Here is a 20,122-nt window from a genome sequence, read left to right as displayed (position 1 = left end):
GACAAATTGCAACTTGGGTGCTATAAATGTTTCAGCTACCAATAAGCCCTTCAAGATCATTTGTCTTAATCAGGCTGAAATTGTTTTCCTAATTCTCAACCTACTGTCTAATCCAGTTTCCTTAGCTCTTTTGCACTTTCTCAGAGGCACTGCCTTTCCAAGTTATAACTTGTAGCTCTGTTTTTGCCACAGGCCAAAATTATTCCTCACATTAATCTCACCATCTTAAGTCACTCAATTTTTCTTCCTTGACAGGATGATTCTCCTGAGTCACTGCAGTTTTAGTGCACATTTATATGGCATTTCCTTTCTGTTATGTTTTAGACATTTTTTTTGTTCTGACCTTCATCCATTAGTTCCTTACATGTCCTAAAACATATTGTGTAGTCTGTGTTTATGTTGTGTTTTAATTCATTCACATTTGTGTCTGAAAGGTACAGTGTGTAAATAGTGTGAGCAAGTGGCCCTCTGTTGTGCTTCTTTCTGTTTGCTATGTCATAATATATATCCATATTCATTAGCCAGAGATTCACTGCTCTGCAGACCAAACACTGTGGGCTACTTTTCTGCAACCAATCCAATTGTTTTGTTTGCTAATTTGTTTGTATACCTCAAATGAGCTAAAATATACAAATACCACAACATATCTTGTAAATCCGCATGGGAATGTGTTACTGTAGGCATTTTGAATGTGTGGGCGTAGGTCGTTTGGTTAAAGTGTTTTCTTATCTGTTGTTCCTGTTAGAAAAGGAATTTGAGATACTGTGTTGAATCTTTAAATCAGTAGCTATAGTCATTTGTGAAATGCTGTCTGTGGCATATAAAAGGACACACCCATCCAGGGCACCCTGCTGTTTCAACCCTCCTGTGCTTGCTAAGTATATAAGGCTGTTGCTATAGAGACTATTCCCCAAATAGCCGTAACCATGGAAACTGTCTCCCGGAGAGAATGAAATAAAGAAACGGATGTTGCATCTTTGCAAGCATTTTTTTTAAACATGAACTCTTGAACCTCTCTCATCACAGTCTCCCGTCTTTGGATGAAAACTGGAAAGAAGGAGACTTTATTAGCATTAGTATTGGGCTATTAACTCAGCATTGAAAAAGTCTTACATTTTGTTCAAATGAGACTGCAGATAAAAGCAAAGTGGGAAATTTGATTTTTTTAAACAGTCTAAAGTAGGAAACTATTGAACTTCCTGACAAACTGGATAAATGTATTGATTATCAATGCTGCATTTTATCTAGGCCAGAATGAGTAATGGCTCACTACTGTGTAGGTATTTCGACAAACTCACACACTGGGATACATCAAATCTACTTAGCCTCTATTAAATTATGGTGCATCTGGAAGCTTACTTTCACATGGGACCATTTGGATCATCTGTGACCATGCTTTTAATGAGGAGAAATTAGGCACCCAAACTAAGTACCTCAATGTACTTGTCTTTCATCTCTGCAGGGAACGAGTCTTTGTACCTGACTGCATGTCAGTTCAGAGAAAGAAGGATGTGAGCATGTGTGACAGAGGAGAGCTGCCTGCAGATATTTTGTTCTCCCTGCCCTCTGTAAGGAGATGCACTTGTTTTCTATATTGCCTGCCAAAAAATTGTAATTGTAAAGGCAACTTTTAAATAGGTGTAGTATTTTAAACATGCACATGAACTGAAATAGATTTAGTCACTATTTAATTGGCCTTCAAATGACAGGGGAAAAGCACAGAGTTATCTCTCTCACACACACAAGACAATATATTCACATGTATTTTAATAAAGCAAATTTTATTAGTGATTTATAAACCAAACACATTACCACTGTATCCATTTATGGAAAATAAAAAGTCCAAAAAATAAATGAAGTAAATGAAATTCACTACGTCACTGTCACAGTTGATGAGAGGGTGTACAAAAAAGGGTTTTACAACAGATCTTGGCTGATCCAATCAGAACAGCACATAGCCACCATAATTCACCACCATACATTGGAAAAGAATGACAGCATGAACACTCACTAAACACAAGCATACACTACATATATCCTTTTATTTTTTACACTGGATTTTTTTCTCTTTTTTATTTTTTAAGAGTGAAAGGGAAGTGATAGCTCATCATAGGATCATACATATTTCAGTTACAATAATACAGTGTTAGTTAGGTCATCATGTCAAAGCCAGACACAGAGTGATTTTTTTTTTTCATTTTTTTCTTGTTTTGTTTGTTCTCCAAAACAAAATTATCATTGGTGAAAGAAAAATAATGAACTTGCGTTGAAAGGTATCACACTATAGCATTTACAAATATCTAAAGAGGTTTAGTGGATGCCATACAACATCTGTGGAGCGTGAAGATTTTAGTACATCGATGTTTGGCAGAGACAGAAGTACATACAAATATCTCCTGTGCGAGTAATGAAGAAAAATGATAATACAAAAGAATAAAATCATAGCCATCTATCTATTTATATATATATTTCTCTATATAGTATGTGTTTCCTTAGAGCAGTACATGCAGCAGCCACTTAATGGAGTGACGTCATACTGAGCCGCAAAACTCTGGGGATGTGGCAACAAGTTACAGGCAGGGGGAGGGGAACCAACAGAAGCAGGCCTTGAGGCTATTGTGTGTGCCCCTACTTCAAAACCTCTTGAGAGACGATTGGTGGGATATAGCTCTGGGATCGGAGTCCTTAGTTGCCCATATTCTTATCAAGTTTCAATTGCTAATGTAGAGACAATCTAGTCTACGCTACATTTACAGCGTACATACAAGCTAATATGTGAACAATCAGCTGGAGAAGTTCTCTTGTACATGGAGAGGGAGGGCCAGCCCACGGCACCTGTCTCCTCACTCTATCCCAGTCCTCCAGGGTCCCTGTAATCAGCCTCATCCCACCTGGTCCTCTCTCATTAGTGGCTACAAACAGGAAATGAACCACATAGTGTATTATTCACAAGTTAAAAGCGCTGAACCGTTTTGCACTTAAGAAACATCTGACAAGAGTTCAGGGCATAGCCCCTCTCCCCAACTGGGTTTCCCCAGGCCTCATCCACATTACTCCATGCTGCTCTCAGCAGCACACCACAATGTTCAGAACGGGCCACTCCCAGGACTGATCCTGGGCAGGGGGTTAGAGTGGGGATTAGGGTCAGTGTTCGAGGGTAAATGGTGATGGGTATGTCAAGCAAAAATCATTTAAAGCTATGAAGAAAAAAAAGAGTATGTTATAATGAATCTCTTCAGAAAATGAATGAAAACATAACATGTTTACAAACTTCATTGTCACAAAAAAAGGCGGTTTGGGCAGGAGAAGATGGCTCCTGGCAGCATGGGGCAAGTACAAGCAGGTGAGCATTTGTAAACTCAAGGTATTGGGTAAGGACTGGTTGCTACCAAACATTCAAAGCAGAAAGCATTAGGCTTTTGCTGCAGCGGAGGGAGGAAAGATGGTGTTATCAAAGACTCTCCTGATGAACTCAAAGTTTTCATTAGAGTTCACTGACTCAGCATGGAGTCATGTGCCAGCCCTGCTGGACTCTCCCCTTGGTGATACTCAGGAGAATGTGAGGTGTCTTCTCTCCATCTTTCCAGTGTTCTCTGCATTCCTCAGTTGGGGTTCTGGCGGAAGATGTGTTCTTTCAATGCAGTGAGCAAATACAGAGTGATTGCAAATCATGCTGCATCAATCCTGAGAGAGTTGATGTGCACCTCATAGGCAACTGTGCAGGGCAAAAAGCTTGCAGTGTCTGGTTTCAAGCACTTTTCTTTTATGCCAGCTGTTTTTTTGCTCCCTCTCTCTTAGTGTCAAGTGCTTTCTGTGTCCACTTTTTCATGATAAGTTTGTGTTTGCATGTTTGAATATGTGAGCATGCGTATGTGCATGTGGTTTCATTGAGATCTCAGGAAACACTGTTGGTAATTACCAGAGGAATCTGCAGCAGTTTCTTGTTAGCCTTAATTTAGGTGACTCTCGCCCATGATATTTACAAGTAGAGTGTGTCCAGCTCCAGACTGCAGAAATCTGTCTCAGTCTTTTTTTTTTATGTTTCTTCTTTTCCTTTGCTGGCACAGCTTTTAGTTGTTCTCGTAAAAGCATCTCATCTCCTCTGAGAGAGAGAGAGAGAGGGAGTGATTTATACACTTTAGTTTGGATGGGGTAAGACAGAGGTGCCAATAAGCCCAGTGGGTTAAAGGAGTTGAAAGGATGTCGTGAGTTGACTTGGGGTGTGTAGGCACATAGGGGTGTGGGGAAAACGCTATAATTTTATTAGGTATTGCATTATTTGTTCAATCAAGGCAAGATCTGTAATTTACCACAATCAGGAACTGAAGGTAAAATAAATCTTGAAAAGGCCAGGTTCACAAAGGAGAGAGATTTTTAAATTAATATTATGATCAAAATGTGAAATTAGGAAATAGTTTTGACAATGTATTTTTCCCAGTGGACTTAAGTTGATACCTCTGTTTTAACAACACCCTTTTCCACTTTGTAGTTTTAATTCTCTTCTCGTCTACTCATCTCCATCATCTTTTCCTTTATCCTTCTTGTCTTTCTTTTCCTTCTTCTTCTTCTTTTTCTTCTTGGCCTCCTCTTTCTTTCCAAAGGTAATGAAATCACTCTTGTCGTCCTCTCCTCCTTGGTTTTGTCTGATAGATATTATGGCAGGGGAGCCAGGGATAATGAAGGCTTCTGGGGGAACTTCTCCAGGTTTTAGGTGTTGTGGAGGTGCACCGGGACCACCGGGGCCATAGCGAAAGTGCCAGCTGTTGCTGTCTACGCCAGCACCCATCGGGGGCGAAACCTCTCCTCCTTCACCATCTGAAAGAAAAGAAAAGATGGAATAATAGTTTATATCACATTTCTTTTTTTCTTGAAATGACTCAGTGGTGGCTGTGTGCAACTATAGCACTGTAGGTTTACTACCAAAAAAAAATAATAATGGTAAACTATGGTGGTATTTTATGGCCATCCTTTCCATTATTCTGTGTCCTTCAAATGTTTTCATGTCATCAGATTTGTATTTTTGATTCTTAATTTCTTAACGATATCAGATAAAAGTAATCATTTTAGCTTATAAAGCATGCCTATAAGAGGCAATCACTGTGTAATCTGCTACTGCAAAGTAAATGAAAAGCACAGGGAAAATCTGCCCTTCGCATTCATATACATTAATCAGATTTACTAGGTTAAAAGTCCAAATGCAGTTAAATGTCAATGATCTCCACAGCAGTCAATGAAAAAAAAAATTATCAGTACATAATTATTGGTAACAACAGACATGACATGATATAAAAGGTGGGAAGTGGTTGAACTTTGTGGGAGGTTTAAAGAAAGAAAATATAAAGTGGGCAGTAAATCAAAATCTCCCTACCTATCCAAGCTAATATGACTTTAATTACTATGTTAAAAGCTGGGAAAGGTCTTGAACTGAAGCTGTGAGAGGAATTTACCTTGGAGAAACATTTCAATTTTATTAGATAATGTATTAGCTGCTGCATCCAGCTCTTGGGTTATACACTGCACTGCTAGAAATGGTAGCATGTTTATGAATGGATGCAGACATAACACACCATTATTCAGTCACAAACAGCTGTATTTCGAAAGGCCTGGACAGCCAGCCTGACAATGCTTCAATGCATGATCACATCCTTACTTAGTTGGTTGGTACTTTGTTATTGCACAGAACATGACAACATAAGGCACAGTCACTTTGGTTCTTTCCTCGCAGAAATTACCTACTTGCCACACTTGCTTTTCATATTCCTTATATTGCTCTGACTCCTTTTCTGTGTTCTTTGCAAAGAGGAGATATACTGAACACGGCTCCATTCAACCAAAAGTAACAGAGTCTGGAAAAAGAAGTGTGACCTCATGCAGTACCCAGAGTAAAGAATACCAGCTTCCAAAATTATCTTATTCTTTTATTACCTACTGAGCTTTCATGTTACACACTATGTCTTACATTTTTTTTTATTTCAAGTCAAATGTCAGCCTAAATATGAACATGAAAGGCTTTGTTTTTGTGGCAGTTCTAGAACTATTACAGAAAGCACTCAACAGCACTCACTGTTTGGTAATTTCCTGACATTTAAATTTGCTTTGTGGCGTTTCAGTGCCTTATACAGAGGCCTAATGCACAGGCCAGAGGAGATGCACAAACACATGGGAGGTTCAACTGAGGCAGCAAAAGAAAATTGTTGTTCTTTGGTAAAAATGTGTCTTACCAAAGTAAGACCTGAGAGGCCTCCAGGGCCATAACATTAATCTGCTGTTGAAAACGTAATACTAAGCCAGTGTGACAGAAAACTTTTAAATACACTAAATATAACTTTTTAATTATGATTATTATGATTATCTTGTGTAGTTAAAAAAGAACCTCAGACATAAAAACATAATTTTCACTTCATGAATGTAACAGTAGATGTGAGCAAAGGCAGAACTGGGGGAACTGTTTCAATAAATTCGGATAACCCACATAAACATTACATTGATAGGAATTATAGTGGCTATAGTGAAAGAGTGATACACCCAAACTCTCGGGTTCCATCAAGTTGAAGAATAATAAACTAAATCCAATTCTTATGTTCTATTTAATTTAAAAAAAATGTCTTCTTTGTTCCTTAGACTTGTTCCCTCCTTTAAACTTATACCATTTACCATTACCAACTATGAGCGACATGTGCTAATAGTTGGGATGAGATGTGTCCCACTGATTGAGGCAGGTACTCCTCTAAAGCTTGTCTTGTAGGGAAACTGCCCAAGCTGAATCAGAAAACAGTTTTGTTTTTGTTTTTTTCAAATTTGAATAATAGCTGACATGATTAGGTGGAATAGAGAAACTACCAGGCACCTACTAACAATAGGCTCAACATTTCAATAATTTTCAAGCGAAACAAATAAGCAATTTAAAGTTTTACCTTCTCCAGTGTAAACACTTGTATATTCATTTGCACTTTATTACACTGGAATTTGAATATATGTGTTTTAGACAGTTGGTTGGGCTTTAAGAAACAATGAATAGTAATACACTAAAAAATAATCATTGAAATAAAAATGAAAAAAATTAAGTGGGCCATGTATTTGCATCATTCCCCATTGCTATAGCCCACAAATATCGTGCTTCCATTGACTGTGACAACACAGCTGTAAGAACTATAGAGAGAAGACTGAACTTGACAAAGAGACTGAGAAGATCAGGGCAGACAGGCTTTCTCTAAATGTAGACCGAGAGACAGAAAAAGTCACATTCATTAAGATGACAGCCTTTCTCCCATGGATAAGCCCTTGTCCCTTTCCCCCCAGCAGAAATATAAGACTGATTTTATAATCGCAAAAGCAGAGGAGAAACAAAGAAAAGAAAAACTGAAGCACTAAATGAAAATGCATAACACTGAAATACTGGCAAAGCTTTGCTCTAAAGTGTCCAGTCTCTTGCCTCTAAGAAATTACCTGTCTAATTCAATGTGTGAACTTGATGAGACAGCAGTGCCTCCATGCAAAGTTACAATCATAAACGGAATAACACCCTGGAGAGTCATGAGTCACGCTGGGAGCACGCAGATGGGAAACAGTAAGGCTGAGCAGAGTGACACTAATAAAAAAAGACACTGTGTTATGTGGGATTATAGGGATGTGGGGTCAAGTGAGACTATAGTCTGGTCATGATCGGCTCTGGTGCAACTAAAAAGGTAATATCATAACAGAATCCCAACTCTGTAAGGCTCATAGGTCATTTTGATGTTACTAACTACAGTAGACAGTGATGTGTATTAGATCTGAGATGTAACTGCACATCTGTCACTTTTATATTTAGCACTTTGATGTGCTAAATATAAAAGTGCTTGTATGTCTCTTCAATTGTTTTTATTCATTCCATCTTCTTTGTATCTTTTACTTCACAATGGTGACACACTCGCCTCACTCAACACTGATCTCAACATTATTGCATCAATATTAAATGTTCATGTTTTTCGCACACTAAAACTCCACACCCTCTTTCTTCTGTCTATCTCTCATTTCCCCTGACCTTTCAACTAATGTAGCATGGAAATTCAGTCATCCAACTGCCATCCCTCCAGTTAATGACAAGAGTCTTAATCAAGTCTAACAGTGTTTATAGTAACATCAATGTGACTGGGTATTAAACAGTTTGTCCATCAGTGATAACTACCAGGCACATTAGAGATGAAGATGTTCATGTATTTCATAGTAATGACTATTGCCCCTGTCTGCAAACCTCCTGCCTTTGCACTGCTAGAAAGATACAAGCCACTCCAATTAATAATTTTGGATTAGCGGTCTGGGTTATTGTCGGTGCTCTCCTGAGCTGATCTCTGGAGTCCCCAGTCGAGCTTCTCTGCATGCAAATGTCCCATTGCTCCCCCTGTGCAGCCAAAGGTTTTCACAGCCACTCAAATCACCCCAGCTCCATTTTGTCACTTCTACTTTATTCATCCGCTTGTCCTGCCTTACCATCGGCCACTCGGGCAGAAGCGCAGTGGAGCGCAGTGCAGCGTTACATAACGAGCTGAGAAGCAAGAGGAGGAGGAAGAAAAGGGAGCCAGAATGTGCAAGGATGGATGCAGATATGAAGCACTCACCACCAAAACGGAGGGTGGGAGCAGAGAAAAAAATGGATTAAAAGATCCTCAAGGTGTATTTTGTTTTGCTTTTACCATACTGCAGTGGGACCACACCCTTTTCTAAAATAGCACCAGTCTCTGTTACTGTTCTGTGCTGAGCATTGAGTGTGTGTACATTTTAATAAAAACAAAATGTGATAATACCGTATACCTAAAAGCCTAATTCTAATTCATGCATCCAGTTTTTTTTCACCCTTTGTGTTGATAGAAGAATACATTTGGGTGGCTGAATAAATCACCACACATTCTAAACTGTGCTGACGGCAAATGAAATAAGGATACAGCCAAGGGTAAAAAATACTATGCAGCTGCAGGTGTTTGCAGGTATTCAACGACAATTATGCATTAATATACAGTATGTATGTGTGTGGATGTGTCTGTTTGGGTTTCATGCCAGACTGATGACCTTGCTATTTGCTCCCACCTAGATCATGTGGCAGATGGTGGACACAAGTCCCCAGAGACAGGGTTTAAATTTAATGTAAAATGACAATAATTTTCAGTGTATGAGTGGAAGTTTGAGATATTCCTATTTGTCTGTATAGGGTTTATGTAGCCATGCAGGTGCTATAACAACAACATTTAGAAAGTGGAGATCGATTTATTCTCCAGAGAGAGGGAGAAAAGTAAGAGAACTGGCAAGATATTTAAATATGGGATGGAATAAAAGAACAGACTGACAATAAAGGAAAGCAAACATCTGAGCTAGGAATAGAAGGCAGATGGTGAGTAGAAATTCAGAAACAGTCCCACATAGCTTTTAGACTGTTCTACCTTACCTTTAATCTGACACACACACACACACACACACACACACACACACACACACACACACACACACACACACACAAAAACATTAGATACACCTTAAAATAGTTCTTCTTACAGTGTTATGGCATGCCACCTTTCAGTCCCCAACTCCCAAGGCCATATGTTTTTTTAATCCAAAAATCTGCAGAACAAAGGAGTCTAGCCTAATTTTATGGTCAGTATAATACTATCAGCAAATTTCCTATTTTTCATACTAAACTTATATTAAGTCAACTTAGTTTCACTACATATTTTTCTCTGATTATTATATTATAGTTTTAAGACCACTCCATTAGCCAAAAAACTGCATCAAGAAATTATGGCACGTGGCCTTGAATTTGTCCATTAGTCTGTCGGAAAGTCTTCTTTACCTACCACCTATGCAAATTCACACTTCCTTTCAAATGAGACTGACTAACAAAGTGAATGTAAATGATGATTTTATGCTCCTATTTTCTGGAGAGCAATTATAGGATTAAGGGAAGAGGCACTAAATGAGTATAATGCAGCATCTTGTCTCTCTAAACTGTTTCCCTCGGATTTGTCCTTTTTACTTTACTCTTCAGTTAATTGTTGCCACTGTAGTTGGTCACTATTAAGTCTAAAACATTTTTCTGTTCCTCTGTGTATATGGGACATTTCAGTTTGCATGCAAGATCTAGCGTAATACAGAAAACACAAAACCTGCATCCACCTCTGCAGTACACCACCGCCCCAATGAATGTAGGTCACCCTCCTCACTCCAACTCTCACTATCTAAACATATCCCTTTCTCCTTTAACTCTGTCGTTCCCTTTTGCTCATGGAGATTTCACCTCCTCCCACTGCCCTTCACCTGATGCTACAGGGTGCTTTTTTCCTTTGCCCCCAGCGTGCTTTCTCTTCTCCATTATCTTTTGTCCCATACCATATGTTTGCACCCCCCTCCCCCAAACATAACAGCTCTCCCCACCTTCCTGCCTGCCCTGCCAATATTAGCAGCCATGAATGGTTGCTATGGAAACTACATCCTCCAGTGAAGCAGTAGGACATAAGAAGGAGTCATGGTGACAGTGCTTATGGTGATGGAGAATAATACTGGGATCACTCTGTCTCTGACTCATATTTCTTTCTCACTTCTTCTCCATCATTCTGATCCTACCTTCATCTTCACCTTGTCCGTTATTTTCTGATAGGATTTTTATTTCAAACCCTTTGCATTACAACCTACCCATCTCCTTCCCATCACCCTTGCTGCAGTGCTGTGCAGCTCTCTGTGTAGTCCCAGTGAGTGCTTGGTTTAGTGACTAAGCTGTGAAATAGACGGGGGCAGGAGACAAAGACCGAGGGGGAATGGACAAAGGAGAGGAAGAGGGAGAGTTACGCACCAAGCAGAACCCTGATTTCATTAATATGGGCCTGTTAATCTGGGCGTGGGCTGTTCTCCATCTGTCACAGCAGGAGCAGCACACAAAGCAGGCAGCCAAAACACACTTAGAAGCACAGCCAAGGACTCACAGACACATTCACATACACATGAAAACACAAGACAACAAAACAGACACACAAATTGATACCGCTTTGCAAATCCGTATATACTAAATAAAAAAGAAAAAAAACAGGGGCGCTGTCGGTTGTCCCTCTGCGTCTTACACTGGAGCAATGAAACGGACTTTGTGGTAGAACAGCATCCTTTACTTTCACCACCCAAAATATTCTCTTAACAATCAACTCTAAAGCTGGCCTAACAAACATGATTTTTATTATAAACAGTACAGCCTATGACTCATAGTGATATGACAGGCCACATTAAATCCCTATCTCACATTGTCTCATTTCTGAGATATTATAAACAGAATCAACAGGAAAGTAAAAACACAAATCATTTTCATTATTTTCCTCCACTAAAACAAAATGTTTTTAATATTATCTGGCATTTTTATCCCTGAATTATTCCTCTCTTTTCTATCTCGCAGGTTTTTAAGTGCCAGCAGGCTGTAAGTCCTCAGTCAAGGCAAGAAATCGATGGCAGAGCGGAGGAGGCTGTGCATACGTGCGTGTGGATAGGAAGAAACAGTAGTCTCTGTGTGGGTAGTTTGTCTGCCTGCTGAGCCCACCGCCTCCTGTCTATAAAAGATACCAGGCCATGCCAGCTCCACATTCTTAATTACTACAAATCACCTCTTTATCTAAATCTAATTGCAATTTCATCCTTGCTACAACCTTCTTAATGTACATATGCCAGTCTCATTTGTTCACCTGTCTTCACTTTTTTCCACCATTTCTCTATTTAACTCCTAATCTTTTTGGATCCCATGATCATGACAAAAGTCAAGAGTTCACAACTGAAATCCCTCTGTTGAGGGTGCTAATTCTGTCTTCAAAATTTTAGTTATGGGCACTGGAAATGCACTGCGATTGGCATTACAATACCTGTAAGTAGGGATGGGTACCGGTATCCGGTGCCATCATGGCACCGGTTCTGACATAAACGGTAGTAACCAGACCGAAAAGCAGCGCACATTTCGGTGCTTTTTTTCGGTGCTTTTTTTTCCTGAGCTGTGATACACTTTCTTCTTCCTTACATTTGTATTGGCGGTTGGCAAATAACTGAAAGGTGCATTACCGCCACCAACTGGTATGGAATGATACACTTTAGATTCTAGCCAATCATTTTACGTTTCCGAGGATAGTAGGCGGGTCCAGGTACGTACGTTCTTTTAGAGCAGAGCTACAGATTAAAAATGCCCAAGGCGAAGCGGTCAAAAGTCTGGCTGTACTTCACAGCAAAAGATGCAAACTCAGCAGCCTGCAACAAGTGCTTTAAGGTGATACTGTGATACTGTCAAAGGAGGTAACACCTCAAATCCGATGAAACACCTGGCGATGCATAGCGGGTTTTTTTTAAAGCCGAGAAATGCGCCGTATTTGATAGCTTGCTGCGAGACCTCACACCATGCACATCAAGGCTCGCAAAATTTCAAAATCTCTGGTAGCCCTTCGGGCAGGCATTCTTCAGTTTTTGGTAGCCCAAAATAAATTTAAGTAGCCCGAGTAAAAAAGAAATCAATTTTTTTATGTTTTGTTTCCGTTACAATATTATACATTAAAGTATAATATTGCAACAGAAACAAAAATTAATCAAAAAAATTGTTAAAATGCAAATCACAACAACTGTATAAAAATTACAACCATCAACTCAAATACTTGGTTCAAATTGAACAGAAATTTCTATGAAGAATTTCTTGTAAGAACTGTGTAGAACATGAATCAGTCTGTGTCAGATCCTGAATCTGAAATTTCCAATGAAGTCACAGGTAAGAGGCAAGTGGAACCAAGATCTAGGCCATTTGCTTTTTGAAGTTTGCAAAGACTGCTAAATTTTGCCAATGGTAGTTCACTCTTTGCAATATAGCACGCTGTTCTAAACAGCTTTTTCAGGAGTTCTTGTTGTGCTTGATTTATTTTTAGTATGTTTTTTTGCAATTGCTGTTTGTTCTGGGAAAGATACTGCAGACTGGGCAATAATGCATTTCTTGCATTTCTCATGGGTTCTGATGGGGTCTTTCTTAAAATTACTGGTCCCAGTAACAAAGGCGCTTGTCGACTCAGAAATCAAATGAAACTCACAACACGCCTGGCAGAACATCATGTTATTTAGCTTGTCATATTCCAGCCACAGAAATTCTTTTGTCCATGAAACCAAAAAAGCTGCGCTTTCTTTTGGCCTCATAGTCTGATTTGTCATAACTTTTCCGTTTTGTGGTAGGCTTTTCTTTGGCTGCCCCTTCTTCACCCTGACCTGTCTTATTTGGCTGAGCAGAACTAAAATACCAGCGTAAATCCTGCTGCTTTTACACACGTACTTACATAACGGTCAGCGATTCTTTGCGCACTCAACCTCTCACATGTTTAAGCTTGCTGCGAGAGATTTCACTTGTCGCGTTTGAATAGTAAGCTAATGAGTGATAAGACGATGTCAGAGGAATTGGTGCGCAATTAATCGTCACTCACCAATCAGTGCTGCTGCTCTCTGCACACCGTTCGCGCAATTGCAAAATGAAAGTGAAAGCAAAAAACAAGCGCAAATTCAAACGCGATTTCAATATGTCACATATTGACAGTGGCTCATCGATGCCAATGACATAATTACTCAATTACATTGGCGAAAGAATGCAAAAGCATAGACATATATTTTCCTTCCTATGATAGCCCGACGGGCAGGGCTGAGTTAGATTTTGGTAGCCCGACTGGAAAAATCGCTAGCCCCGGGACGTCGGGCTAGCGATTTTGCGAGCCCTGCACATCTACTGCGGGTGTGGTGCCTGTTATCGGACCCGGAGTTAGCAACAACCCCCAAAAACCTGAAGACTAGAGTCCTGGCCCCTAGCCCTGCCAGTGTAGCAGAAATGATGACGGATGATGATGGCAGCAGCAGCTGTTCTTCTCTGCGTGAGTAGCTTAATGTTGTTAGTGTGTTTACGTTGAGTAGGCTAACCACGTTATTACATTAATGCATGTAAGGTGAACTAGCAAACACCGTTGTAGTTACATGCGGCTGTCTTCTTGTTTGATGGCAGATGCTCCCTTCACCCTGGCCAAAAAGGCTAAAATGACCAAAGAAAAAGTGGAAAACAGCTAAACATGAGAGGTTTTTGGACAAAGTTTGTGTTTTTTCCATTGTTTAAGCACTGCTTCCAGCCCAGAGTGATACCATATGTGCCCTATAGCTGCAGAAAAGGCTAACATTGTTATCTTTTTTTTAAAAAAACAGCTGAACATGAGAGGTTTTTGGACCAATTTTGTGTTTTCCATTCTTTAAGCACCGGTTTGAGCACCGTTTAAGCACCGGCACCGTTTCAAAAGTACCAGTTTGGCACCGGTATTGGATAAAACCTAAACGATACCCATCCCTACCTGTAAGAGCTCACATAAAAGCAGTCATTTAGCATTTTTGTTTTCGTGCTGTCACTGTTTGCAGGAATTGTTTCCCTATAATCTTCTTTGCAGTATTTCATTTAATAATTAACAAGGTCTTTTTCACCCTAATGAAGGCCAGATATTAAAAATGTATAATTTCCTGTTTTCTGTAATTAAAAGGACTTCTATCTTTGAGTGGACCACTCTATTGTCATAATTGTTTAGCACATTAAGGATAAATCCCTAACTTTATGAGTCACAATGGCATAGTGGCCCTTTTGAGGCTTTTTCACTCTTGCAGGATCTGCATAATACCTGACAACAACAATAGATGACTTGCATATGATTGCATTCAGTGCAAGCAAGAATGCACAGATACAATCTGATTTTTTTATCTCAATTTTAAAAGATTACAAATGCATTTAAATATTGAAAAATGCTATTACATTTAGCTCATCCCTAATCCACATTTAAAGGAGGATGACTGTAATCATTTATGATTACGCTTCACTAATGTGTTTATGTTAATGTTTGTCCTCTGTGAATCAGTAGCTTGTGCTTCCCCAAACGTCTTGCTGATAATTCAATCAACTATTGTCACTTTCACTTCCTCTCCTTCTCTAAATTTTTTTCTCTTCCTGCTACAAGAGAGCAGAGATATCTATCTCCACCTACCTAGCACATGTCATTTCCTTTCCCTTTGGCAGCAGGAAGCGGTAGGAGATGGTCAGGCAATCTCGTAGATGGTATCTCTGTCTTGATCATTTTATTACAGTCCTGTATTTGATAACCACTGTACACACTCCTTGATAAGCTTTAAATGATGTGCTTTTGTTGGTGTATGACAATCTTAACTGCATGTTGTAATGGGAAAAATTCTAGTTTATTGTCACATTTATATTTAGGTGCTTAGAATTTCATTTTAGAATTTTGTATAACCTTTTATTTTTTTAGGTGAAGGACACATGTGTGTCAATATGACCTGGTGTAACTGCTTAGCTATGCTCAACTGCTATGCTCAAGACCAGCCCAGGTGCTTCCTGGAGAAAGATAGTCCGAGTCCTCCCTGCCCAGCAACAACCTGGGTCGGATAAGCAACTGTCGTAACTGAAGAGATACAGAGAGTTGTTTTGTCAGGGTATAAAAGAGGAGCTGAGACGTCCCAAGGACAGAGCTCTCGTGACTGTAGAACTGGGATGTTTGCATTGCATACTTTATTAAGAGAAAATTCCATCATAACTGTATGAACCTGTGTCAAGAATTGTGCTTGACACCGAATCATTGAGCATTGTTTTAGACTTTCTGGACTAAACTAGCACTATGTGTATCATGGAGACCTCCCAGTATATGTATATTTAATTTTTTAATCTTTAGCCAGAGGTATAATTAACTGTGCTTATTCTAGGTGGAAGTAGCTTGAGAGATTCTTACCAGCAGCACTGGATGCAGTGGGCCAGTTCTGAACCAGAACCCCCTGGGCTCCCTGCATTACTGAGGACTCCTCCATATGCACTGAACTGAAACACACACACACACACACACACACACACACACACACACACACACACACACCAGCATATTACAGATCACAAAAGTATTTTTGCACACATATTATAAACAATATCCATTAAGATAAGTTTTTTCTAATAGTATGTTAAGATTTCACATCTGAATTTCACAGCTTAAGGTATGGATTCAAAACCCAGTTTTCCTATCTCCATATGTTTCTTTTAATACACACTATAATAACAGTGGGGGTTGGTTAATGGTGCAGAAATCCCAGAACAGCTTCATTCAGATTAGGATTAAAGTAGTTACTCTACATTTTCCCAACATTTTCTGGATTATGGATTACAGATGGCTGTTCTTACATTTTCACACCAACTCTGTGGGACTCCAACACCCTCTGCTCTACTGAAAAACACCACATTCTGTGTAGTGTTAAACAGCAGCAACAGAAATTCTACTACAAACCATGGTCCAATCTCACTGTGTCTGCCTTGTCTTGAAAAGTGGAAGATTATACTGTCTGGCTCAGACATTGTGGTTTTAGTAATAAAAAAAAATAAATATTATTTAAAAAAGAGGGCACAGTTTGGTTATATCTACATGTCTTTAAAAGGTGTCCCAAATATCTGTTATCTAAAGATGGGAGGATGAGAGAGCCTCTGTTCAAAGGTGAATTCACCTAAAATTCACCTAAACTGTACAATTATATACCTGTGATTCATTATCCCATGGCAGGCTATCACAGCATGCAGTTACCAATATAAAATGATTTTACAAAAATATACATATCATCTTAATTTGCTGTTCTAAAGCAACGTTTTATTCTGCTTCTCAACCTGCTTCTACTTTAATTCAATTCATTGATCCACACAAATTTTGGCACTGACTATAGTTCTTTTCACAATTATCAGCTTAAAAATAGATATGTAGAAAATTATTTATTTCTTTTTACAAATATCCATGTGCAGTACTTTCTGTGATTAAAACCTGTCAGTGATTGTGTTTTAAAACAAGAAATCTAATGTCTGTCAGAAATCTGAACCAGAACCAGTGTAGTAAAGTAAAGTTTTGCAACTGATTATATTGTAGTTTTCTTTTCTTTTTAATACTGTGAACAGTTAAAATAGTATACAACTAGAACTAGATTATGCATTGATGCATGACGAGAAGCGATTTGGTGATGGATGGAACTTTAAGCGCTGCTAAGACACAGCATTATCGGGTACACTGATTAAATATTAAAGCACATTACAGTGGCAACAGGCAGACAGTATATATTTCAGCTAATGGTAGTCTCTTTTTCTCATTTCCCTTGTAACCCTCTCCTACTGTCTGCAACCACTGTCTTATCAATTTTCAGGATTTTTCAGCCACTTATTGTTTTATTTCATAACTACTATGATCACAAAATTAACTCGTACTCTCATACTTTTATAACACACAGGGGAAAATGTGCTTTCCCCAGGGATTAGATTAAAAAAATGAAATAGGTCACTTCTATTAAATGGTTTTTCGGGTGTTGTATCCAAAACCTCTCCCACAAGATATGATTCTGATACTGTATAAACAGATGAAAATTCCATGATGCTTAGTGATAGTCAACCTGAAACACATCAGCGAGAGTCAGTCACGAGAAAGATTAACTATGTTAGACTGTTTCACTCAGACACATTAACTTCAATAATCCCTGCTGTAATTATGAGGGAATCTATGGAACATTAATGACACTCAGATGATGCGATGTTAATAATCTGGCATCAGATCGCATACATGAGTACATACATATTTGTATCTACAGAGATGATGTTTGAATAATGAAAATAAACCAACACTGGATTCAGTGTTTCAGGTTGCATCTGTGTTAAGACAGATGGGCCGCTCCATTCAAATACAGGTGGGACAATAGCACTGAGTATAAATAATGATTGAAGCTGTTTTAATTATACACACTATGACATGCATATACATATGCACAAGGGCCTTAGGAGAGACAAAGTGACAAAGGCAAAGTGTTTCTCAGCATGGGTGTCTTAAGCAATGTTTCTAGTTGTTTGGCATTAACACTTCTGATAGTTTTTAAATGCCACCATCTGTAAGATGAGGACAGATTAATTTAGTCAAGCAATAAATGAGATAGTTAGATAGAGATAACTTTCCTACCTCATTAAACATGTAACTGTTTGTAATTATGGTGCCATCTCATAAGCATGACCCTCGATTTTGTAATTTGTAATGCGATCACTAGCGTGGTAATGCAGCACACTCCCTGTCTCCTTGTAGCTATGTTTCCACCCAAAAAACCTGCCCTTCATACATCACTGACCCCTCTCTGCTTCTAACCCTCCCATCCGGTCCCCATCTGGGCATGGTAACATAGAGCAATTCCTGAGTGTATTTCTTATTGCTGTGTCTCTCTTCTCCTATAGAGTATTAAAGATGAATTATTTCTGCTTATTTGAACAAAATGCTTAAATCAAATCTAAGGTACTTCTCTAAATTCTCTAAATTTACCTTAACTATATGTTTAATAAACATAATGTACAGTGGAAAATGGTAATTAATGGGTGATGTTAAGATTAAATCCTTCCACTTAAGGCAGCACTCACATCACTGCAAAGAATGCACAAAGATAATCCTTACTGGAATAGGCCAATTAATGAATGCAAATGCCTCATCTGGCTAAATGTTTGATATGTAGCTGGGTAGGCTTTGTTAAATATTTTAAATTTTTGCCTGGTAGCCATTGGAATGGGAAAACTCCATACCCTTTACGACAGATCTCAATGTCAACTCAGTATCATTGCCCAAAAAAAGCTATTTTTTTTAAATATACATTATTGTCTATGCATATATTTTCTGCTTCAATTCCAAGATAATGTTTAAATAACAGCCTGCTCTAAGTAAAATAACAGACTCCCTTCAACTAATAAACTTGTAAATAACCCCAATGTACTTGCAGGTCTTTGTTTATTTTAAAATTACTCCGCATAGATAGATGCTAGATCAATATCTGTATATGCAGATATTTGGAGGGATAATGACACCAGCAAAACTTGTTTTTGGCCTCTGATGGAAAAAGACGAGTTTAACTTGGGTTTGCATTCATTTATTTAATGTTTAGATGTTACATTGGATAGAATTTAAATATGACACTAATCTTTTTCTATATACTATTTGGGAATAGGTTATGCAACTTCCATATATAGGGATTAATAAAATTTGTCAACTACTTCAGATCAGTCATTTATAAAACTGTGCAGGAATTAATTATTGGCTTAAATCTTGAAAAATATGATTTTTTTTTCTTTGTTTACCTTTTGTTTTTCGCCAAACATTGGAAATCAACTAGTGAGGTATGAAGAGACTTTTAGTGTAAAGTCACAAAGTAAAATTGGATCCTTACCTCTGCATTACACCTCCTGCTCTCAGGGAGGCTGAATATCTCCAGTCTGAATTCGGTGCCTTGGGCTGCAAGAGAGAGTGAGAGAAATTTAGTCTTAAGTACAGGTGAAAGCCAATACCATCTCATTAATAAGTCATGGCAACAACTCCTAGTGCAGTACACACACATTAACACACAAGCTAAGGCACCCAACCACAATCTATAGCAGCGATAGCTTGCCTCTTCGTTTGCAGAAAAATGACTGATGGATTGAATCATGTAGGTGTGCTCATGGCCTCCTATCCTCACACACTAGTTTCTTCCCCCTCCCTACTCTTATCCATCACTTTGAAGGAAAAATGACTTTGAGAGATTTAACTCCAGCAGCCTACCAACTCTGTAGTGTTTCACAAAAGACCTGAAGCCACACAGCCAGAATAAGTCCTCTTGGACTCAGCTGGGTGTTGTGTGTTTATCACCACTAGAACTCTTATTTCGTTTTATATATTAATGATGGACTCAAATTTCAGCTGTTAACCCAATGTCTCTTCTGCTTCCTCTCCATTCCCAGACCATTACTGGGCATGTTTTTCAGCAATGCTTAATCAGTATTTTTTTAAGACAGTATCATCAGCTAGATTTTTCCTTCTCACCAAAGACCCACCCTTTCTCTACCCTGCCTCTATATATTCACCACCTACTCTTCTGTATTTGAGTTCCTTCTGTTCTGTCTTGTTTACGCTGATCAAAACCTTGAGTTTCACTGCCACACAATTTGCTTGAGTGAGTCTGACACATCTCACCATGGCAACTGTGAAGAGCCCAGTGTATATTTTACTCTACACCCACCTCCCTCTGTTAGTTCAGCCCAGTGAAGGTCACA

General features: G+C 38.8%; 1 protein-coding gene across 38 annotated transcripts in view; it reads right to left on the bottom strand.

Moving 5' to 3' along the window:
* Window positions 1-1,762: 1,762 nt before the first annotated feature.
* The window catches only part of LOC146392371 (protocadherin alpha-C2-like), a 217,762-nt gene continuing 199,402 nt past the window's right edge, over window positions 1,763-20,122 (bottom strand). For all 38 annotated transcript variants that reach the window (XM_084946360.1, XM_084946212.1, XM_084946232.1 and 35 more), the window contains exons 2-4: window positions 19,261-19,325; window positions 15,780-15,865; window positions 1,763-4,815 (exon numbers count right to left, since the gene is read on the bottom strand). In XM_084946360.1, coding sequence (XP_084802486.1) covers window positions 4,508-4,815; window positions 15,780-15,865; window positions 19,261-19,325 — 459 coding nt within the window. In that variant the 3' untranslated portion in view covers window positions 1,763-4,507. The remainder of the gene's footprint in view (window positions 4,816-15,779; window positions 15,866-19,260; window positions 19,326-20,122) is intronic.

This window comes from Perissodus microlepis, chromosome 2 (genome assembly GCF_051167445.1).
Source record: "Perissodus microlepis isolate ML-2025 ecotype Zambia chromosome 2, ASM5116744v1, whole genome shotgun sequence".
NCBI classification, from domain to species: domain Eukaryota; kingdom Metazoa; phylum Chordata; class Actinopteri; order Cichliformes; family Cichlidae; genus Perissodus; species Perissodus microlepis.
Note: the sequence above shows the minus strand (reverse complement) of the source record. Positions and strands in the feature narration are given on the sequence as shown.